The following is a 24108-nucleotide window of genomic DNA, read 5'->3' as shown; positions in this document are numbered from 1 at the left end:
ACTGAAGTCCAAGTAACCTATATCGACGGCATTCCTCTGATCCACTAATGTTGTCACATTATCAAAGCATGCAATAAGATTAGTCCGGCATGATCTGTTTTTGGCAAACCCATGTTGGCTTTTGGCTATCACTTTGTTTGCTTCTAGGTGTTCGCTAATTTGTTGCTTGATTATCTTTTCCAGAATCTTTCCTGGTATTGAGGTCAGGCTGATAGGTCTGTAGATTCCTGGATCTATTTTTTCCCCTTTTTTGAAGATGGGAACCACATCATCTCTTTTCCAGTCCTCTGGCAATTCCCTGGTGCTCCAGGATCTCTGAAAGATATAGTTCAGTGGTTCTGAGATCTCGTCTGCCAGTTCCATCAGAACCCTGGGGTGTAATCCATCCGGTCCTGGTGATTTGAACTCGTCTAGGGTAGACAGATGCTCACTTACAATTTTTCCCTATTTCAACTTGTCTTCCTAATCTGATTTTTGTGGTGCTGTTTTTGATAGGTTGGACTGTTTTATCCCTTTGTGTAAAGACAGATGCAAAACATGAGTTAAATAGTTCTGCTTTCTCCCTGTTGCTTGTCACTTTCTTGCCACTTTTTCCCAGCAATGGACCAATTGTTTCCTTAACCTTTTTCTTGTTTTCAACATGTTGGAAGAAGCTTTTTTTGTTATTTTTTACTTTTGTGGTAAGCCTTTCTTCATTGTGAGCCTTAGCTTTCCTCACTTCATCTTTACATGCTCGGGCTATTTGCTGATATTCTGTGGATATTAAGTGGCCTCAAGAACTGCACCCTATCCAACAACACCCATTTCAGAGGCACTGAAACTAAAGCTGCATTCATGGGACAATCCATATGTGAGTGTTATCCTCAAAATGTTTAACAATCAGATGTGAAGGTTTAAGCAGATCTGCCCCAAAATTTAACATCTCAGCAAAAATCCTGTTTAAGAAGTCCACATTTCCCACCCAGAGAAGTTTTATTGGAAGTGGCTAAGTAGAATAAAATAGAATAACAGAGTTGGAAGGGACCTTGGAGGTCTTCTAGCCCAATCCCCTGCTTAGGCAGGAAACTTTACACCACTTCAGACAAATGATTATCCAACATCTTCTTTAAAATGTCCACTGTTGGAGCATTTACAACTTCTGGAGGCAAGTTATTCCATTGATTAATTGTTCTAACTGTCAGGAAATTTCTCCTCAGTTCTAAGTTGCTTCTCTCCTTGATTATTTTCCACCTATTGCTTCTTGTTCTACCCTCAGGTGCCTTGAAGAAGTACGGAGATGTAATCTCTCTTGGAGTCCTACGAGGTCTTTTAGCATCACCTTCTTTCTGATTAGAGTTTTTGGCTAAGAACTGCTCCATCCCTTATTTGACTTTTTATTATGGACTCTAATGTCTTTTTGGGAGATGACTTTTTAATCAACCAAACCAAATTACTATTCTCAGTTTTTTTTGTTTTTTTTTTTTGGGGGGGGGGGAGGAATTAAGCAGTCTGTGACTTGTAACAGATCTTAAATTGCAAAAGTCTATGTAAAAATCCTAATGGAAGTCCAGTCAGGCTTAGCCTTATTTTAGATGTTTGACTTTTCAACCTGTTCCATTTCTCTGGGTTTTTATTTAATAATTATGTGAACTCAAGGGGTATCACCAGCTAAATGAGTAGAAATAGCTAGTTAGTGATTGTTACAAGTGCAGTGTTTGTACTTCTAAGAACATTATCTCTTTTTTTGGTTAAAGCTTCCTGCCTTCCCAAGATTGTGGTATGACTTTATACCAAAAGGTTGGGCACATCCTGCGATTGCAGTATAATTTATCTTAACAGTAAAATGCCACTACTAAGTCAACTATTTGAAAATGATTACTACACCGTGCACATTTACAATCCAACCCAGTTAGTTCCTTATCATCTCTTTTTGATATTCGTAATCATACTATAAGGAGGATTCTTGCTATACAATAGAGCTATTTTGTCTATGTGATCTTGAGCCTTTCTGCACTTGTGTCTAATCGCTATATTCTCTGGATACCCCCCCCCCGCCCTCTCCCCACCCCCTCTAAATCTCCAAAAACTGCTTTCACCTCCTTCCCAGGCTATGAACAAGTTAGTTAATGGGGAAAATCTCATACCAAGAAGTTTGGATATGTAAAAGTTAAAACTGTTTGATTTTGATTTGTCAATAAAATCCAATCTGTTGATCTAGATAATGAACAGAGACCATTTTAAGAACTTTAACAAAGTCAGGGTGCCACTTTTTTGCTTTGTTTAGCCTTGTTTGTCAAAGGAGGAACAGCAACATCTTCCAAGCTGTTGCAAACAAAGTAAGCAGGACATTGTGGAAAAAAGTTTTAGAGAACCCCTTGAGGGAGTCAGACAGCCCAGTTTACCATATCCTAGAAGTTCCTTAGGTAAGTTCATATCTCATTTACATTATCTTTGTTAAAGTAGTGCTTTTCCCACACCCTGATTCAATAACAGCTATGCTGTGTTAAACTTCAGTCACTGTAGTACTTAAGAAATTTAGAAGACCGATAGCAGAGAAGCACTTACTAGCTATTTCAGCCTGCTGTAGATATGTTCTAACTTTCTGGTCAGCCCCTTCTTCTTTCATTTAGTTATTGTTTCTTAGAGCAATCTATGAAAAGTAAAGGAAACTACTTGCCAGTACTTAGAATAGGATAGTTATGAAATATTCTAATTCTATGACATACTTATTATTTGTATGCGTGTGCCTTCAAGTCTATGCTTCAATGCTGATTCCTGGTAACTGCCTGGACTAGTCCTGCAGTTTTCTGGGCAAGATTTTCAGAAGTGATTTGCTCTTGCCACCTTCCTAAGTCTGAGAAGGAGTGACGGGACCAGAATCATTCAGCTGACTTTGTGCTTAAGGTGGAACTAGAGCTCATAGTCTCCTGGCTTCTAGCCTGGGTCCTTAGCCACTGCATGAAGCTGATCTTATTAAATATAATTTGTTGCACAGTCAGCCAATTATTCAGACAAGATTTGACATTTTTATCTACCATTTGAGTCCTTCCCAAGGCCTAGAGATAGGCAGATGTTGGTGTTTAATGGTGATATTTATCATATTTGTTATATTTTTATTGTTTCTTCTTCTTGTAAAGTTGAGTTTGTTTACTTCTTGTTATTTCTAATTTGTAGAAGTAGTCACTGTTTAGTTTTCTGTTTTTCTTTGCTTTAGCCCATAGGTTGCACTTTAATTTAGTAGTGGGAAAAATCTCTCTATGTCTAAGTTAGACAGTCACTTTAAAAAAGACAAACTTTTAAAATCTGTGGTGCTGGCTTTGTTAGTTCTGATCCAGTGTCATTTGGAGAATGCTGCATATTGAAAAAGGATTAACTTTTTTGTGGTGAGTAAGAAATAGTTTTGGTGGCCCTAGAACATTTTTAAGATTAGGCCTACACCTTTTTATTTGTTTTACAGAGGTAGAGGTACAGTATGAAAAACAAGAAGGCAAACAGCTTACAAGGAAATTTAAGAATTAGTACCCTACTACATTTGCTAGTTATGGTGATGTGCTTGGGATAAATAGGGAACACAGTCCCATTCACTGAGGTTTCTTAGTTATTATTTGTACAGCTCTTTGGCCTTGTTAAGGTACAATCAAAATTATTTTTTCCCAGGGAGGTGAAAATCCTTAAAAAAAGATTCCATAAACCGTATCTAGTAACCACTATATATGGGCTTTTTTTACACGGGCAGAAAAAACATTATGCTGGAAGTATTATAATGGTTTCTATTTTCTTAAAGAAAGCCATTGTAATTGATATTATATCTGTCCTTTACTCCAGCGAAGAGGAATAGAGTTTATTTAATGGCCATTAGGATACTCAATCTCCTTCATGGATTATTAACTTGCAATAGTGAAGGGGTTTTCCCAGCCTAATAATGTGTTCAGAAAGACTTGGTCATATTTTAGACAGGATGGGATAAAGATCTATTGGAGACAAAAAGAAGAAACACTTCCAGTATTCTGCCAAACAAACAAAATGAACATTCACAAAACAGGACAATGAAGTAGACCAGAATGGTTCACTTCATATCAGAAATTCTATTGAGGACAAGAAAATCGTGGAAACAATGCAGCTGCTATTTTTGTTGAAAAGGAATGGATCAAAATTGAGTACTTAAATGCAATCCCAAAAATGATAAAAATGACCTCAAATGGAATTCTAGGTAAATTAATCAGCATCTGATCCAATTCTGCATTTCATTAAAATGAAATGAACAAAAATATCCCCAAATGCAAAAAGAAAAAAGAAAAAGAAGCAAAATGGCTGTCTGCTGAACCATCAAAAGTAACTGGAAAAATGTAGAAAGAAAAAGACAAATAAACACAGAGGAAAAATTGTTCAATTAAACATCGAGTGCTACAGAAGACAAAGAAGGAATAAGATGATGTATTTAAATAAACAGTGCAAAAAAGTGAATGGGAAGGACAAGAGATCTATTAAAGAAAAGTACAGAAAGCTCGTATGCATAAATGAACATCATAAAAGATGAAAGCAAAATTGTATTGAGAAAGGAAGAAAGAAATTAGAGATGGTACAAATGTGTTGAAGAACTTCATCAAAAAGTTTCTAAAATTGTTGATCTAACTAAAGGGCCTCTAGGAAATTTTGCAAATAATGCTGCAGAGTTGATGATAAACCAGCAGAACTGTTTAAAATTTTACCAGATCATGCTGTTAAATTGGTATCTACAGTTTGCAGGCAGATATGGAAAATCCAGCAACAGACAAAGAAGTGAAAAAATAATTTATATTCCAACACTAAAAAAGGACAGTGTTGTGTTCAACTTATTGAACCATTGTATTTATATCACATGCTAGTTTTACATACTAGTAAGATAATGCTCAAGCTTTTGCAATCTAGAATTCAACAGTACGTGGGATAAAATGGTACAAAGTACAAGTTGGATTCAGAGAATGCAGGAGTGCTGAGATCATATTGCTAACATCCAAAGGATAATGGGAACAGCAAAGCTCATTTTTCTTCATAGATGATAGTATAGAAAAACTTTCACTGGTGTCGACCAAAACAAATTTTCAGTAATCTTTAAAAACATAAGAAAAGCAGGCCTATTGAATTTGTGTGGTGACCAGTTAGATTGGAATAAGGGAGCAATTAAATAACTTCAAATTGTCCTAAAATTGTGAAAAGAACGAAGGTTGCATACCGTTAGCTTATTTGTTTGGCTTGCCTGCAAAACATACTACAAGAAATAGAAACTGGAATTAAAAATGCTAGGAGAAACTTCAACAACCCAGATTGGTGACTGGATGTCAGGAGTACTTGTGAAATCTCTTGTTGAAGATGAACAAATGGAGGTCAAAAGCTGGTATGATTATCAATACTAACAAAATAAAAATAACAAAAAATGATTATAATAACAAGCAGTGTCGACTCAATGCAAACAGTGGAAAAGAAGTTGAAGTGATAACATATCTTATTTTCATAAAAATCAAATGTTCAAAAAGACAGTAATTGTAGGCATGAAACATGTTGCTACTTGGGGAAAAACAAAGTCGGATTGAGACAAATTATTCATATTTAGAGACATCAGACTGACAAGATTGTATACTATCAAGGACATGGTCTAGATTTCACAGCTGTGTAACACTTAGGAAAGCCCCTGTGAGAAGATGAACAAAGAAAAATGTATTCCTTTGAATTATAATGCTGCAGACAGTTTTTGACAACACTTCAAGAAGAAACAAAATAATATAGTATTAGAAGGAGTAAAACCAAATTGCTCACTGGAAATGCGAATATTGAAAAGTTGGAGACATAATGCAGAGGCAAGAAAGACCCTGATGCTTGAAAAATCAAGAACAATGCAAATAAAAAGTTGATGGGGGAAAAAAGATGACCAGATACCAATACTAGTGACATAAACATGAGCATACCATACCTTAAAGAAGCGTTACTGAGAAACCATCCTCATAAAATTATCTGTCAGCTGACAAAGAGTCAGAAACAACAAGAACACAGTGCTTAGCATGAATAACTGAGTTGATTAAATGTTAGCAATCCTTGAGAAATAGCTAGGTTGGTCTGGCGCAAGAAAAAGGAAGTGTTTTGTGATTTTTAAAGATTCATTATGACATGACCTAATTTGGGAAACAACCTATTTTGTTTTTGTTTACCAAATTTCTACCCTGTTTTACCATTACAAACAACCCCAAACCTCCCCATATGAATAGAACAAAGCAGCTGACTAATGGGGCTGTATTTTTTTATTGCAGTGATAGAAAACATTCAGGCCTTTGAACATAACATATTAATAGTCCTACCAGTTAGTGGAATCTGAGTGAAAGGCTAGGATTCGTTTCTGTCTGAAATTTGGACTGCATCTCTTCTTTGGAATGGGCTCAAAGGGATAACAGATGCAAACACTAGCTGTTACTGTCTGATTTCAGTTTTTTTCAAATTTCAAGCTTAATCTCAAAGTTAATCATCTGTAATGAACTAAACTGGTAATAATATTTTTAAGATCTTTTTCCTTCTGCCTCTTCCCCTATTCCTGTTCTTATTTACAATACTATATTGGATTTTTTACATTGCCTAACTTATGGCATCTCTGAACAGTTCACAGAGTAAAAACACTCCGAACAATCAAATAATGCAATAATAAAATCAAAGAACAAAGGTGGCACAAACCTGACAACAAGCAAAGTAATCTCACATTACTCAGAAGAGGTTTCAGTTACCTTGCCATAGCTCTGACTGAAGAACCAGGACTTCAAGGCTCTCCAAAATACCAGCAGTGCAGAGCCTTCCTAGATCTCAAGGGAAACTTTATTCGAGAAGGCAGGTGGTATAGCAGAGAATATCTGCTTTTGATAGCTAACATTGTTTTAATCAAAGGAACCTAGAGCACACCAACGCTGCCAAATCTCAGGCAGCTACTATGGATGAAAGGCATTCTTTCAAGTAATCAGGCTGTTTGCCATGTATAGGCAATTACCACCATCTTGAATTATACCCAGAAACAAACTAATAACTAACGTAACTTGCAAAGTAAAGGTGTTACACGGTCATACTGAGGCTTGCCCATCATTATCTGTACTTCTGCATTCTGGACCAGTTAAGCTTGTATATGATCTTCAAGGACAGCCCTGTGTAAAGTGTTGTGCAGTAATCAAGCCATGAGCTGACCAAGGCATGAGTGATTGTCTCAAGGGCTTCCCAATCTGGGAGAGCTTTCAACTCATACAACTGATACAAAGGCCTTTCTGTCACAACCTCCATTTGGTCAGTGAGTAGCAGTTGTGGGTCTAAGAAGGCCTCCAGACTGTGCACCACTCTTGAATGGGGAAGTGCTACTCCATTCAGAATTATAGTGTAGGTGGAACATTTCTACATCTCAAGTCACTTGATCTTGGTAGGATTAAGTCAGAGACAGTTCTTCCCTATTTTTACCCACAAACTTCTAGGCCAGGGGTGTCCAAACTTGAGAACTTTAAGACTTGTGGACTTCAACTCCCAGAATTCTGGGAGTTGAAGTCCACAAGTCTTAAAGTTCCCAAGTTTGGACACCCCTGTCCTAGGCACTAGGATAGAACCTCAGCAGCCCCATTTGACCAGCCCACCATCAAAATATGTAATTGTGTGTCATCAATATATTAACGATACCAAACCCCAAACCAGTGGATAACCTTATCCAGTAGCTTCATGTGGTTGTCAAAGGGGAAGGGAGAGAGGGAATGGCCTAGGGAGCGATTTATCCAACCCAACTAACACAACTGAAACTAGTCGTTGAGAAAAAGAATCCCCATAAAACCATGCCCCCAATTCCCAACCCCCAGAGTTAGTTCAGAAAGCTAGGGGGTCAATGATATTCAAGCTACTGAGAGATCAAGAGCACAAGGATGGGTGGCCACATCCATTACCATCTCCCTTCCTTCTCTACCACAAGTGATCTATGCTGTGTCAGTGCTAAATCCCAATCTGAAACAGGTCTACACAATCCATTCCCTCCAGGGGTCTCATCAACTGCAGACTGATTAGCTGCTCAACAATCTTCCCCCAGCCTCTTGAGCAGATGCTGCCTCACTAGCTCTCTCAAAGCAAGAGGTACTACAATCTCATACAAGGCCAATACCATAGCATGGACCCAACCATGGCTCATCTCTATGGCCACTTTTATAACCTAGGAATGGAGGTGAAGCTGACAACCGAGATAACCCTGTCATTTCTTCAGGAGTCACTGGCTAACTCATCCCAGATCATACCACCAGTGACTAGACCACACCCCAGGCACTGCAGTCTGATCTGCCCAGATAAGTCAGAATGGATCTGAGCAATTTTATCTGCCAGGTATCCTGATTAATACTCACAGCAGCTCCACAGATGTTCTATGGGGCCCTCCCTATCCAGAGGGGAGTGGGTCATCCTAAACAGGTGAATGCCTATCAGTGGACCCTTTTTCAGAAAGGTTCTCCACCTTTGTTATAATTACATCATGCCCTTTTAGATTTTGCACGTCCGTTTGCAAGTATATACTGCAAGGTTCTGAAGTCCATTTCACTTGCTTTATGTTTGTTTTAGTTATATATTAATCTGTATTGCATTCATAGTTCTCCTGTGGTATACATTTTAATCTTTCTATCGTGTTGATAAGCTCAATTAGAAAACAGAGATTGGTTTCTGATTTTTGAATTAAGTAGAGATATTGCTGAGCAACCAGCCCTTGGAGAATTTCTGCTCAATGAAATAGTTGCAAAGTGTGTAACAAGAAAATTCTCTTTCTTCTGTGCTTAATGGCAGGGTTTCATATCAGGCAAAAGAATGAATCTGTCTGCTCTGCATTCCCAAGCAGCACCAGAATGTTAGGCAAGGAGATTTTCACGAATTAGGAAATCCGTCGTATATAAAAGTTCTCTGTCTGAAATTCTCTGGAATCCTGTCTTCTCTGGGCTTGTTGCACCCCCACCCTCCAAATCTTGAACCTTTTCCTCCAGCTTGTTTGTCTGCAGCCATATATCCAGTAAACTCTCAACTTTGAAGGTGTCTATTCTCAGTTCCTTAATTATACAACCATTTTCTCTGGGGTAAGAATCGGAGACTCCTGCCAACATCCCATCATCTAAAGTTGTAGACTTTACTCTATTTGCTCACTATTGACTGACTTAGGAGGAATTATAAATCTTCCTTAATTGACCTTTGTAGGAAAACAATAGTTCTTGGCAGAAGAACAAAAATGTGAATAGGGCTTTTAAAAAGAGGTGGCACTTTTCTGACTGAAGCCCTATTGGTAGATATAGTCCCCATTCTGGAGTAAGATGGCAGGCTGGACTGTTATTTATCGTATGGCACATTCACATCACATTTTTTTGATAAAATCACAAGGAATAAAAATAGAAAATATGAAACATAAAATCTAAAATATTATAAACATATCCCTAGATTACAGATATAATTTTGCTTCATTTGTCACCATGAAATGCAGCTGGGCTGTGTGCACCTTAATTAAAAAAATTACTCAGATATAGAAAACAAGCACATTGGGGAAAAAGCCAGATTAGAATTCACCTGGCAACTTCTTTTCTGTATCAAGGGAATTTCCTTGTTGATATCAAAGCATACATGTAATTAAGGTGCTGTTGAACATGAGTGTCTCCTATTGTATGGCTCTGTATAACCCAGGCTTCTCTCTCTCTCTCCTCAGCGTTCTGATCCAAGGCTGCTGTCGCAGTTTTTCTATGCTGATGAACGAGTGACTCAAGTGGTAACAGAAATTAACTGCCTGGATGTAGAGACTGATCCCCAACAGTATCTGACACTGTTAAACCAGTTGCATCTCAGTCAGGTAAGATTTTTGTTTGGAGAAGAGCAAAAGGTACGAGGTGGCAACCGGTCAGCAGTCAGGAGGTGGTGAATGTAACTGTGCAGCATTCCCAAACAGAAGTGGAACTTTCTTCTAGCATTTTTCCTGTATGGCCACATGTGTCCCTGCAAAGATTTCTATTTGCCTTTCTCCTGATGGAACTCCAGAACTAGAGGTTATTCCTGTCAAGTAAGAGGTTTATGGTATAAACGGTCATTCTATTTCCTGATACTTCCACTCAAGCTGGACTGCAAACCCTGATAGTTGAGTAGCCTGACTCATTAATCCACTTAGCTCGTGCCCTTCAAATGGGTTAAATTACAGTTCTGATCATACTCAGGGAAACCAACTAAAGGATTGTTATTATGGTTTCCTGCACAGTCAGCCAGGTGTTTAGACTGCAGTTGGCATTTTTATCCACCTTTTGAGTCCTTCCCAAGAGCGTGAAATAGATAGATGTTGTTTTTTAACGATATTAAAGGTATTGTCACAGGATATAAGCTGTTCCAAGTAAAGCTGCCCTTCGCAATTGACTGAGGGTGATTTTGTCAATGCTGATTGTGTTCAAATGGTGCTCCAGATGTTTTGGGATTGAATTTGAGGCACTAATATTGATATTGTTGGTGTCTTCAAGTCAGTCTCAATTCTGGGCAACTGCCTGGACAACTCCCTGCAGTTTTCTTGGCAAGATTTCAAAGTGATTGGTCACTGCCTTTTTACTAGGTATGAAAAGACAGTGACTGGTCCAAGGTTACTCAGCTGGCTTTGGATTCAAGACAAGTCTAGAACTCGTGCCTTAACCATTATACCAAACTGTCTTTAAAGGTTAATCTGGGTTTTCCCTCTTTCCAGTGTACCAGTTGTGTGGTGCAGTTTGTATTGCACTGAGTAGCAAGAAGAAATATGGACATTTTGCAGCAATGTATAGTGTCTTACTAAGTATTTAAAATAATTTTATATTTCCAAAATAGAATTTTATCCCTCGCTTCAGCTAAAGGGGAAAAAAGTGGCCCATTCTTGTAAATGGTTCAAACTCAATTCTGGATACTCCCCTTTTCACTGATTTCAGTGTAGAGCAGAGCTGTCAAACTGATGGCCCACAGGCCAAAGGCATCATGCACTGGCCACACCCATGCCCGGTTTAGCAAAGAGGGGAAAAGTCACGATACATCACGTGACAACACGATGCAGGTTTGACACCCCTGGTGAAGAGCATATTATTACAAGTGCTCTCTTATCATCTGCTGATTCTTTGTAGCTTTATTCATTTCTAGCTCAAATGCAGGGCTTTGAATTTGCCCTTCAGTATGGATCTGAGACGAATGGATTACTGTCTATTGATATGTTGGGAATAAGTCAAATATATTTTTAGAAAAAGTAGAAATACTTCTTTTATTTCTGGCAGGCTGAATTACTGGCTATCATAGAACAGATCATGAAGGAATGTATCCCCAAAGAACGTCATGGTCGTGACTATGTTATCAAATTCCCTGAAGACCTTCTAGTGGACAACCTACGGAACCATATGTTGTTTGCTGCTGAGGTGAGTCATGGAGGGAAGATACTGAGATGCCACCATAGCTCCAGAATATGCCCTAGTAGAATCAAATGTCTCGTATTTTTGTATTGCGTTTAATATCTAGTGTAAAAGGAACTGCACTCAGATATAAAGCATTTGCATGGGTATGCTCTCTGATAATCTGATTTTGTTGTTCCAATATCCACCTCCTGTGCTTTTTATGCTATTTATGTATTTAAAACATTTACCGGTATATATGATTGTCCATCTGACACCACAACTCTTGAGTGGCTCACAAATCAGCTGGTATGGTCCAAATGGTTGCTAAATATTTAGGACATAAAAGTTCCTTCTTTACTGAGGTATATAGCCTAGAATTATTTCATAAATTAAAATTTAGTACCTTGTGAGGATTGCTCTACAACAGCTTGTATGCTGTGTTGGGGAAAAGCTTCTTCTGCTGCTTCTTCTTCTTCTCCCCCCACCCTCCCATTATCGTCATCATTTCTTTTTCTTCTTTCTTCTTCTCCTCCTCCTCTTTGCACCTCTTCCAGTATCACACCCAATTCTGTTCCATTTCAGCCAGACAAAGTGAGGCAAGTCAAAACCAGGTGGTTTGGTAGAGGAATCACTAATAGTCAGGCCACAAGATGGTACCTTGGACCATTCCACTCTCCAGGCATTGTCAGGGTTAAATTGGGTAGACATTAAGTGAATAGCTGTTTTCCAAGCTGGCCTACAGGATTTCAATCTTGTGATGGGCTGTGCATTGTCCTGGTGAATAGGGAGGGCCTTGTGGTTCAGCATCCTTCACCATTGCTGAATTAGAACGTGTTGTCTTCTATTGTGGAAAGGCAGCTAAGGGATAAGGAGTGTTCCTGTATTCTTGGTTTTTCCCCCCTTTAGTGTCTTATGGCACGCACCTACATTGATGTGGAGGAGGCAGATGGAGTACGGCTGCGTCCTCTGGCCAAAGATTTGCTATGCAGCTTAGAGGTGGTGCGGATGGTACTCCGAGAGCAAAGCTTAAACCAACCTGGACCTTATTCAGAGACTATCCGGAGAGCATTAATCCGCTTTGATGTGCTTTTTGCCGAGTTTGAACTGAGGTATGACTAAATTCACTTATATATCAGTTTATGTCCTACTTATCGATCCCCCAGAGAAATCAGAGTTAGAAAGGACTTTGGTCAGAGTTAGAAATAAGAACCACAGTATGGGCTGCGAGTCCCTGACCTTGGGAGCAATACGCAGAACTAACCTTTTGAGAAGAAAACAGCTGCTTGGAGTGGGGCTGTCATTGATAAAAGGTAGCTATAGGGACAAGGCTTGGTAAAGTATATTACGTAATATACTGAATAAACTGAACTGGACTAAGGAGCAATAAGTGATAGGTGGACTCAAAGATGAAACGTCCTAATTGCTGTTCTTTGGATCATAAACAAAACAAAAAATATCTTGGATAAATCCAATTAGTTACACATAATCCTGTACTTACAATTCTTGATTTACAATTACCAAAATTATGCCCCAAATTTCCATTGTTAAGCAAGATATTTATTAAGTGAATTTTGCCCCATTTTGCAACATTTCTTGCCATAGTTGTTAAGTGAATCACTGCCGTTGTTAGTAATATAATGTTTAAGTGAATCTAATTTCCATATTGATTTTGCTTGTCAGAAGGTTGCAAGAAGTGATCACGTGATCTGGGGGGGGACACTGCAACGGTCATAAGTGTGAGAATTGATCATGTCACTTTTTTCAGTGCCTCTATAACTTTGAAGAGTCACTAAATGAATAATTGTAAGTTGAGGGCTACCTATAATTAAGGAGTGAGAACAAAATGGTGTTTGATAAAAAACAAGAAGGAAAATATTTTGGGATTTAAATGTGGAGGGGTTGCATTGTATGTTCATTTGCACTTCAAACTGTGTCTCTTTTTCAGCTATGTGTCGTCTTTAGTTTCTGTTAAATCCCCTGAAGAGATCTATAGGCAGCAGGAGATTGTTGTGCTCTTCTGTGAAACAGTGGCTAGGTGAGCATTCTGACACAGCTTCTTCACTCTCTGTAGTCTGGGCCAGCACATGTATATATATATATATATAATACAAAGATACTAGGCTTTGTAAGCAAATCTTTAAGCATTCCTTTGGATAACTATCTTGGCCCAGGGGTGGTAATCACCTTCGCTGGACCTTCCGTGCATGTGCAGAGTGTAAAAAACTGGACATGATGGCGTCCGGGCGGGTGGGCGGAGCCTCCTGCCACCGCCGCTATCGTTTCACCCGGACCGGATAGAACCGGCTGAATAGCATCATTGTCTTGGCCCAATGTACATTCAGAATAATCAATTGGAATTTAGACATATCCACAGATTTAGTTTCTAATTCTCTGCCTCTTCATTCCCTTTGCTTACCTAGAGCTTTGAAACTTGGCTACTTGACTCAGGAGATGATTGATGGATATGAACCCCAGCTGATGTTCACCATTCCCCGCCTAGCTATTATTAGGTATGTGTTTAGTAAACAGCTGGTTTTTGACTACCAAGTCAGCCACTTACAAGATGGAAACTATAGAAGCTTCTGTAGGTTTGGAATTCCTAAAATGTTGGACATGGTAGTTCTAATGATCAAAAGTAGCATGATCCATATATTCCTAGCAAAAGAATTTGGAACAAGTAATTTGAGTTATTACTATGGGTTCCAATTTGCGTCTTTTCTTGTGCTTTCCTCATGGTTGACATTGGTGAATATAATATGCTCCCCCAAAGAGTGCTTTGCAATTTATGAAATTCTTTCTCCTTCTTTGCTACGTAACTGCAACTCTGATTTATTTCTAAAAAAAATTATTTCGTATAAAACCTTGGGAATCTGTTTCCTGGTTAGAATTTATATAGTAAAAGGTCTAACTTTTATTTAAATTCATTTGAAATTCTCTTGTGACATATTAGTTTCCTGACATAGCTCTTCATCTGAAAATCACATTTCATGTTTTTGTGATCTTCATCATGCATATGAACTTGTTTCTGCTTTTTAAAGCACAGGAGTCTGCATATCAGATTTGTTCCTGATATAAAAAGGAACCCTACTTATCTCTTAATACTGCCATCAAGTTATTCTTAGTAGCTGGTGTAGAACATGAACTGAGATTGTTAATTCAAATTTTCTGGATAGCTCTCTCTTCAAACAGCCCTCTTGCCTGCCTTTCCTGAGGTGGGGGTAAGATGGAAGAAGTGGCAAGTCTTTAATTGGATTGGTCTTTCAAAAGCAAATTTTATTTTACTATGGATCCCTACTAAGATAGAATTTGCTAATGGCAAATCTATTCACTATTCACTTCTGGTTTTGCCAAATTATAATTGCAATAGTCTTTCAAAACATGGTGTCTCCTATCTTGGCAAAAAGCAGTAACAATACTTCTTTAAGATGCATGATGGTCAACAATAACCTCTGTAAGAAATGAAAGGGCTTAAGAAAAGTAATTCTGAAAGCTGTTGAAAATGAAAGCTTATTGATGAAAGGCTTAGACAACTTGGTGTACTGTATATCTTTTCTTATTTTATTTAAAAGGCTTATATAGCTATGGATTACAACCACAATCCTGGGCAAATCACAAGACAATAAAAGCAACCAAACAAGCATAATAAAAACTCTGGTACTCCTGGGGCAACACTCTCCCACACATCCACATATCATCTTGTTGCGTTCATCCTACACTAATGCTTGAGGGAAGAACCAGCTCTTCAAGGCCTTTCAGAAAGCAAGATGACACTTATGACAGTGCAATTAGTATGCTCAAAAATTATTGCTAAAAGGAATAAAAAAATGAACAATCTGGTTTTACTAAGATTGTGCTTTCCATGAGACTCTGTCTGTATACAGTATGTCAAGTACTTTTATTCTAATGGACAATGTTGGGTACCCCTAATTGCCATTTTATTTTATTGCCTTCTATGCAGTGGCCTTCTGATCTATCCAGATGGACCCCTCAATTTGGAAAGGAGACCAGAGGAGATTTCTCGAGTCTTCAGCCCTTTTTATGTCTTGCTTAGAAAAATCAGGTGTGTGAGTATAGCACTGATGTGTAGGAATACAATTAATCATTAAGCGGGGATGGGGGGTGTCAGTGGAAGATTTTGCTTCCAAATTGTATATTCTACAGAACTCTAGGTGTGTTTTTCCTGGACCAAAGCACTTCAGATTACAGCCTAAAATCTTTCACTAATGTTCTCTATAGCTAGTAATTAAGTACAGAAGAAAGACGTAGTTTCTTGTTTACTTGTTCTCACTGATGCAATGGTTTAACATAACCATGGGTTTTTAAAAAGGGGGATAGGGTTATTTTTTAAACTTCAGTTCTTGTGTTGCTCTCCAATGAAGTAAAGCAACCCTGAATACATTTTAACAAATAAAAGATTGCGATCAAAATTATCCACTTTTAAGGTAATCCTTAAAAGGTAATCCTTAAAAGTAGGAGGCAATGTCTTTTAAAGTGACTTTCTTCTCTAAATAGAGTTAGCAGAAGAGAAGATGAGATATTCTGAGAATGAAGTGTGATGCATATCATGCAGAAATGTTACCCCCCCCCCCCATTTTTTCCATGCTTAGCTTTGCATTGCTTTTTACATCATACCATATGGTATGGGCAATTTGGAGCAACAATACCCTCCAATGCCTATGGAGATTCCCAGTCATCCAGGTGATGGTTGTCCCAAAGGTGATTTTGAGGTGAGCTCTGACTAGGTGGTGGGGAATGGAAGGATTTATACATTTATAAATCCTTCCATTCCCCACCATCCAGTCAGAGTTGAAGAAGCTTCTTGGATGAGAAGCAAAACGTCTTCAAAGAAAAACCGGACAATCCAGTTGCCTCTTGAAAAAGCACCCCATGGACATTCCTGTGTTGTATTGTTACAACACAGCTGTCCATCCTGTAGATTAGGATCACTTAATTTTGTTGCCACTGATGTTTCCTTCATGGACCCTTCCTCTTACAGGGATTTGCTGCGTGTGCTTTCCAAGGAGGAGTTGTACAAGCTTGAGAAACGTGTGCTGAATGAATGCACTGCAGATTCACAGCCCTGCAGTAATAGGGACTCTCCAGACCTCCAGGGTTTTGCATCTCAGTGTGCCTGCCCATCTGTACCAAGGTGTGACTAAGAACTTTCTTCTCCCCTGCAGTCTCCATCCACCCATTTGAATGTGGGGTTGCCTAACTTCAGCTTATAAATTGGGAGTGATATTCATATACAGCTTGCTGAGAAGGTCTTTTGTGGCCATCAAAAGGTCAGGACCAGGACATACTTTGTAGTATGCAATTAAATGGGAAGTTTTTGTCCAGTATTAACTACTTGAGATGAAAGGGGTAGATTGATAACAGAAGCTGTCAGAGAGAGAAACCACAGACTGAAGTCTCTTTGATCCATAATCTTATATCTTGCAGTCTCATGTGGTCATGTTTCTCTTTCCTAAAAAATATGTAAAGAGTTGATATTTTCATTTGTCCCCAAGATAAAGCAGAGACACGGTGTGTGCATAACTTTATTTCAGTAGTTCCTGGATTGGCATACAGATTTTTAAGGGAGGGTATGGTTGAAATGCAATAATAAAAATAAGCTCTTTACATTTTTTTCTAAAGGCTTGTTCTCCTCTTAACAGGCCTTTTGTGCAGGAATCTGATAGTGCTCAGAGAGGAATGTTCACAGGTATTCCACTGAACTCTCGAGGGTTGGAATTACGAGGCCGTTACCGCAATATAGAGGACATGATTCACACATTATTTGTCTGTATTTCTGGTGAGTGCTCCATTGATTGTATTCTATAGCATTCTATAGCTATTAGTTTTTGTCTACCAGTTTGCAAAGTAATGATTAAATAAGGGTATTTTGCTGTAAGCCACTCACAATCATTTAGGGTGGAGCAACATAGAAATGTCAGTAGTAATAAAGGATATGGTTTTCTTCAAGCCATCCATCACTACCTTGGTCCATTTTTACTGATAAGATCAGTAACTGGGAACTATTTATGCTTAGAACAAGTATAAAGCCTATTAAAGTGGCAAGATTTTTCTTTTTGGAAATAAACGTACAGTAGAACAAGTTCAATGTACCAGATTAATGCCTTCGGATCTGATGACTTTTTGTAGCTTTTTTTGCAAAAATTAGTGGAGAGAAGAAAAAAACCGAAAGTCCTACTAAAATGAAGCAAAGTTCCAAAAAACCAAGGCTTAGCCTACAGGTAACCTTAATCATGTTAGGAAAATAAAATTGGGCAGATCCATATGTGGTATGTTAGAACAATGCGCCCAGTTACTCTCTGCTTATATAAGGGATTTGTTTCATTTGTTGTTACTAGTATTATATTTTGTTTTTTACTTTAGTTTAGAAATCTTTTACAATCATCTTGTAAGAATGGCTAGTACTACTCCTAAATGGCAATACTGGGGTTGAGAATAACTGGCTTAATATGTTTGAATTGGATACAGCTCAGCTCATCTTAGGCATTGTGCTGACTTTCTAGTTGGCCCCCAAATAATATTTAAATGTATTTATTTAAATCGTTGTATATCATTTTTCTTTTCTAACATGCTAAACTATTTAGATGTTCAAAAGTCTGCTCTGTTTCAGATAATGTAATAAAAACAGGGCATTTTGTATCAATAACATTCAAATAAAAATATTTGCTTATTGTGTATTTTGTTTTATTATGAAAGGAGTCTTTTGTACCAAAGTCTGCCATGATCCCCTCCCCATATGCAAGTGAAATGCTCAAAATGCTGTGTTTTGGCAGGAGTGGCAGACCAGCTCCAAACTAATTTTGCAAGTGACCTGCGCAGCATTCTGAAGAGTGTCTTTAAAATTGTGACCTCCCAAGTGGAAGAATTGGAGATAACAGACACTGGACGTGAGTGAAACTCCTTTGCTAACTATAGCTCCATAACCACCTCACCTTGTGCAAAGCAGCATGAGAAGAAGATGGCATGTTATGATGAGGACATACAGTGCTGTTCCACAAAATTACCAGGTTCTGTAATAGTGATGCATCAAGATTCAGGATCCTGTAATACTTAGATCAGTTACATTTAATTACCAGGAAGGCTGTAGTTCAGAGGTAGTATTCAGCAGGTTCTGACCAGTTCTGGAGAACCGGTAGCAGAAATTTTGAGTAGTTCGGAAAACCACCTCTGACTGGCCCCGCTCCTATCTATTTTCTGCCTCCCGAGTCTGAGCTGATCGGGAGGAAATGGGGATTTTGCAGTAATTTCCCTCTGGAGCGGGAAGGGAAGGGAAATTTTACAGTATCCTTCCCCCTGCCATGCCCACCAAGCCAAGCCACGCCCACAAAACCGGTAATAAATATTTTTAAATCCCACCACTGCTGTAGCTGATAGGATCCCTTGCTCCAGGTGATTCATTAATCTTCTTCCCTTGTTGCTTTCTTTCAACTGGGAAACATTACAATGTCCATCAGCAAAATAAAAATATCAGAGATTCTAAATGAAAAAAAAATATCTGCCAGAATAAACTCTCCTAATATAGGGCTGTGAAACTCCCGGCCCACAAGTAGGATGCGTCACACGCTGGCTATGCCCACAACCAATTTAGCAAAGGGGAAAAAAGTTGTGATATGTCACGTGACACTGTTATGAAGACACGAGCTTGACACCCCTGCCCTAAATGGTTCAAGCAAGAAAACCTATTTCTCACTTAGGTGCCACAACTGACAAGCCTCAACTCTATTAACTGCACATATTTGTTTACATTTGGATCAAGTTCACATTACTCCAGAGGTAGCATGATTCTATTTCTCCCAAACCAGTTCAAACTGGTTAACCTGTTAGGACAATCATGTTCCTTCATCAAAATGAATGCATGTATAGTAGTAGTTGCATTTGAGAGGAAAACAGACTGAAAGCTTACAAATTTTACATAGATGATGGAAAGCTAGAGCAAATAGGATTTGTGTACATTGATGGAATGTATCCTAAGGATGAGAAAATGGGTGGAGAACGGCTGTGAAAATCCTAGGAGGAAGGCTGTGGCCAATATATGATCCATTGTGAATGGATGTTTGCTGAAAGAAGAAGAAAAAAACCCTGAAGAAAAACATGCTTCTATCACTTTGTTATATGGAAGGAAGAGCTAGGAATGCTAAAAAAAATGAATGGGGTATAAGTAGTCCTCGTTTAACAACTCTAATCAGGAACACAATTTCCATTAGTAAGCAAAGCATTTGTTAGGCGAAGCATAATGCGACTGCATCATGCAGTGACAGCAGTTCCAGGAGTCCCAGTTGTGGTTGTTAGATGAGGACCAACAGTCATTTAGCAAGGCTTCCTGTCCTGCATGCTCATTTCAGTTTCCCCTATCCATTTATCTCCTTCCCATCTATTCCCTTTCGGCTCCTTTGCACCCCTCTTCCACTCCCATCTACTATCCTTGCTGGCCCCAGCTGCTCTTTATTGTCTTCTTTCACTGCTGACAAGATGTGCCCCATACCCTTCACAAGGCCACATGAGTTGAAGCACATGCTGTGCTCATAAATGCAGGCAGACTGCCAAGCACCCAGATTTTGACTATGCGACTATGAGGGTGCGACCATGTTTGTAACTTCAAGGACAGGCATACAGTAACTACCATTTGTTCTGTGATGTTGTATCTTCAAATTGTTGCTGAATGAATGGTCATTAAGTGAGTGACTGCCTGAACTTAAGTGCATAGTAAAACCATAGGGCAAATAACCCTAAACTAATGATAAATGAATGTGGATTGTATACAATCATGAACCACCAGTGGAAAGGAAGAACATTGAGTTGGTTTGGTTATATAGAATGAATGAAGATCAGATTGCAAAATGAAGATATGAAGGAAAAGTGAGTAGGTTGAAAGGAAGGGGAAGGCCAAGAGAGTCATAGTCAGATGAGGTTGATGAGAAAAGAGGTAAGAAAAAACAAAAAGCAATTATAAAAGGATGTATGAATGTCACAGAATTGAGGGGGTTTGCAAAGATAAAAGGATATGGAAAGATATAGTGAATAGTATACATAAAATAGTTTTAGTTGTGTTTCTTTTTCATTTCTTGCCTGTCATTTATTTGGTTTGCTATTTCTTACGTCTTTCCTTTACTCTGCATATTTTTCTTTAATTATTACATATACATATACATATCATTTGAAGGGTGTTCATCCCAAAGTGCATAGCTAAATAACTATGGGGAGTCTCAGTCATCCAAGACAAGAAAGTCCAGTTGCCTCTTGAAAAAGCATCTTTGGGACAGTTCTGGGAATGGCTATTTATGTTTTATTTGCTCATTATTTGGAACAGAAATGTTTCTGTTAAGTGACAGCAGCCTTGTAGGCTAATATCTTTCCCCTTTTCAGAGTTGGATCTCTGTATGGCACCAACAGCGCCTTTCTTGACAGACTGTGCTCTCTGCTCCAGCAGCAGGGAAGGTGTGAGGAGAGAAGGTAAGAGCTCCAAGTGTGCAATGGGTTCTCTACAAGCCCCTAATAAGCAAGGGTTTTGCCTCTGATGACCTTGTTCTCAAAGCGGCTGCAACCAATATTTGCAAGAGAAAATGTTCCTATGTTTAGGAATAATCTTAGGGTCACTACTGAGGCTCAGTTTGGGTTAGTGGTTAAAGTACCAGGCTAGAAACTGGGAGTTCTAATCCCATGTAAGACACAAAGCCAATTGGGTGACCTGGGGCCAATCTCTCTCTCTCTCAGCCCTAAGGAGCAGGCAATGGCAAACCACTTCTGAAAAACATTGCCATGAAAACTGCAGAGAGTTGTCCAGGCAGTAACCAGGAGTCAAGACTGACTCAAAGGCGTGCATGTACACACCCATACTCATGGAAATACATTATCTGATAAATGACACTTCACTTGTCAATAGTTCATAGTCCATTGATATAGAGGCATATCAGTCTGATGTCCTGGGCTGTATTAGTATTTCCTATTCTGAAGCTCCCTGGATTTCTGTAGGTTTTTGCTTCCTTAATTTAGGTTTTTTTTTTCCCATTTAATGAGCTCTGTGCCTGACTATTCTGGGATATTTTCTTGAATAAAGACACTAAACACTTGAAAAATGGGGACAGGGAAGTTTATGATTCTGAGTGGCTTTAGAAGACTGATATGCAACTATCTTGCCAATTAGTTTTTTGTTCCTTTACAGATACTCCGGTGCCACCAGACTGGGTACCAGACAACACTTCTAGCCACTGTATGGCTTGCCATGTGCCTTTCACTTTTCTTCGGCGACGGCACCACTGCCGGAGTTGTGGGAAGGTAAGCGATTAGGGCTACTTTGGGGTAGATCCAGCCAACATGAGTCAAGAATGCTGGGGGCCGTAGTTCAATTCAATTCATGAATTAGATTCCTTTCCTTTCTTGTGTTTGGAAGGGGGATCGGAAATGCAGATCTCCAGGTGAGACAAACTGAAAGAGGCAGTCCATTCAGGGCTTGGTGACTGAGCTACCAGGCAGTTAAGAACAGTAAGAAAGAAGCAATGGAGTAGCCTATCATGTAAAAGAAAGGATTAAATTGCAGCTTGTAGGATATTCCTGTGTTGGGCCTTAAGTTGAATTACGATTGGGTGTTAAACCATGGTTATTATCCTTTCTATTTCAGTCTGCTTCATTGGATGTTATACATACATTTATTCAAGTTCATACATACAGTACATGAACATAGGTTTATTATTTCTTTCATGCAAAGGAAACAAGGCTTGTTATCAAGTTGCTCTTGATGGACACATTTTTATTTTTCTCAGATCTTCTGCTCTCGTTGCTCATCCCACTTGGCAGCACTACCCCATTTTAGGCATCTGAAGCCAGTCCGCATCTGTACACACTGCTATACTACCCACTTGCCTTCAACAAATAAGACTGCCAGTTGCCTGTGATCATCAGTTTCTGGATGAGGGCTTTATCAAATACCATTCGTGCCTGAGGAACCTCCAAGAATTGGAAGACAATTGCAGCTTGTCTCACCAGCAAAGGATTATGGGAGCAATCACACCTGTCTTACTGGGATTCTCCAGGGAGTGAAACAAAGGGCTTTTGGTTGTCAAGCAAGAGTTGGGTTGGAGGAAGAAGCACCATGTTCTTAGAAGGGGGAATGAACTCTTGCATTTTTATAATAAAGAACTTGGGATTTGCGGGGTGGGAACTAGAATCTATCATTAAAGAAGTTTGAACAAACTCTTCTATGTGCTAATAAAGCTGGCTTTTTCTATAATGGAATGATGGCCCATGTAGAAATTACTTGGTGCTATTTGCCTGACTTCTGGTAAAACTTAAGAATAATTTATAGTCTTATGGTTAGTTTTTACCCGAAAAATGAGATTGTGTTACCAGATTTGGATGCATGTGCAATAAGGGCTTTAGGATACTTCTGGTTGGAACGAAAAGGCAGGACCTGGATTTCCAACAATTTGTGGAGAACAGCCATGGGATTTTGCTCTTCAGCTCTTGATGTGCGTAAGGGCTGCAACACTGTTCGTATGCAATGTATACTTGTAAACTCTTCTGCCACACTGTGGGAGATGCTTTGGAAACCTACAGTATCTGGGATTCATACAACTCTTTCTGAAATGACTTATGAGCTAGTTACCTGCAAACCTGGCTACACTAAAAGATCTCTCTCTCTCTCTCCTCCCTCCCTCCCTCTTTATCTACCTATCATATCCATCCATCCCAAAAGAAGGCAATGCAAATCATTTCCATACTGCTGCCAAGAAAACTGCATAAAATCAAGTCTGACTTGAATAAACCAACTTTTTACTTGAAAAATGCTGTCTGTTGCTATTGCCATTTTGTGTATTCTGAATTCAAAATAAATGTTTTTTCTGGATTTAGCTGTTCGGTTGCTGTTGGGTGTTGACCCAACAGAATCTGCTGCTGCAAATACAGACTCTACAAATCTTGTTGCTGTGCTATTTTTCTTTTCCCACCTCATTTCAACCAGAGGATTTTGTGTATTTATAAGCTTGTGCAAATGTGGGTGACTGGTTTTGGCTCTAGTTCTTTATGTGCTAGATAATCTCTTTGATGTCAGTTGAATAGCAAGTATCAGCATTTATTAACTGCACACAAGACGTTTGCATGCCTTCCAGCCCATGAGTCATCCTGGAGAAGCTTAAAGGGGAACTTTAACCACCTGCCTACATGGGAAGAGATTTTGACATTTTCATACTTGAATATTATAAGAATGCTATGTAACATTATTGACTGAAGTAATACATAGATCTCTATTAACAATAACATGTAAACCAGCATTTCAATAATCTTTCCCTTGCTTGTCTTTCTTGCCTAAGATCTGCTCAATTTGTTCATAATAATCATAACATTTCCCTGTTTTCTGATGATTGCCCCACTAACTGCATTGCTGATATGCAACAAAGAAGTGTCACTCCAGTTTTTTTAAAATGGAATTTATAACTGCGGTCCAAATAAGTCTTTAAAAATATTCAAGCCATAGTCATCTACAAATTCTTTCGCAATTTAGAAATTATTGAGTGCAAGGTTATGATGGGATGTGCACCTGGAACAGGGGTGGGCAAGGGGCCACGTAAGAAACTGGGACTGTCCTGAAGGGCCAAATCAATAGGTTGAACTTAATTCTGCCGCTGACAGAAGGGAGGAGGGAGTGCAGAGCCTCATTTTGCTTCAACCCAGCCACATTCTGCCACTCAGAAAAGCTTTTCTCTCTCCAGCCAATTAAAGGAGTGCAGTCTGCTGCTTC

At 38.9% G+C, this 24108-nt stretch overlaps 1 protein-coding gene across 1 annotated transcript in view; it reads left to right on the top strand.

The window, feature by feature from the left end:
- Window positions 1–23648, top strand: part of ZFYVE28 (zinc finger FYVE-type containing 28) — a gene marked incomplete at its 5' end in the record, with an annotated part of 40031 nt that extends 16383 nt beyond the window's left edge. The window contains 12 exons of the mRNA XM_081966011.1: window positions 9686–9826; window positions 11250–11387; window positions 12270–12472; window positions 13309–13398; window positions 13784–13873; window positions 15322–15423; window positions 16360–16512; window positions 17021–17157; window positions 18152–18265; window positions 20742–20828; window positions 21538–21650; window positions 22136–23648. Of these exons, the coding sequence (XP_081822137.1) occupies window positions 9686–9826; window positions 11250–11387; window positions 12270–12472; window positions 13309–13398; window positions 13784–13873; window positions 15322–15423; window positions 16360–16512; window positions 17021–17157; window positions 18152–18265; window positions 20742–20828; window positions 21538–21650; window positions 22136–22267 (1500 nt within the window). The 3' untranslated portion in view covers window positions 22268–23648. The remainder of the gene's footprint in view (window positions 1–9685; window positions 9827–11249; window positions 11388–12269; window positions 12473–13308; window positions 13399–13783; window positions 13874–15321; window positions 15424–16359; window positions 16513–17020; window positions 17158–18151; window positions 18266–20741; window positions 20829–21537; window positions 21651–22135) is intronic.
- Between the last annotated feature and the right edge of the window lie 460 nt (window positions 23649–24108).

Source organism: Natrix helvetica (genome assembly GCF_964273705.1).
Source record: "Natrix helvetica genome assembly, chromosome: 1".
NCBI classification, from domain to species: domain Eukaryota; kingdom Metazoa; phylum Chordata; class Lepidosauria; order Squamata; family Natricidae; genus Natrix; species Natrix helvetica.
Note: the sequence above shows the minus strand (reverse complement) of the source record. Positions and strands in the feature narration are given on the sequence as shown.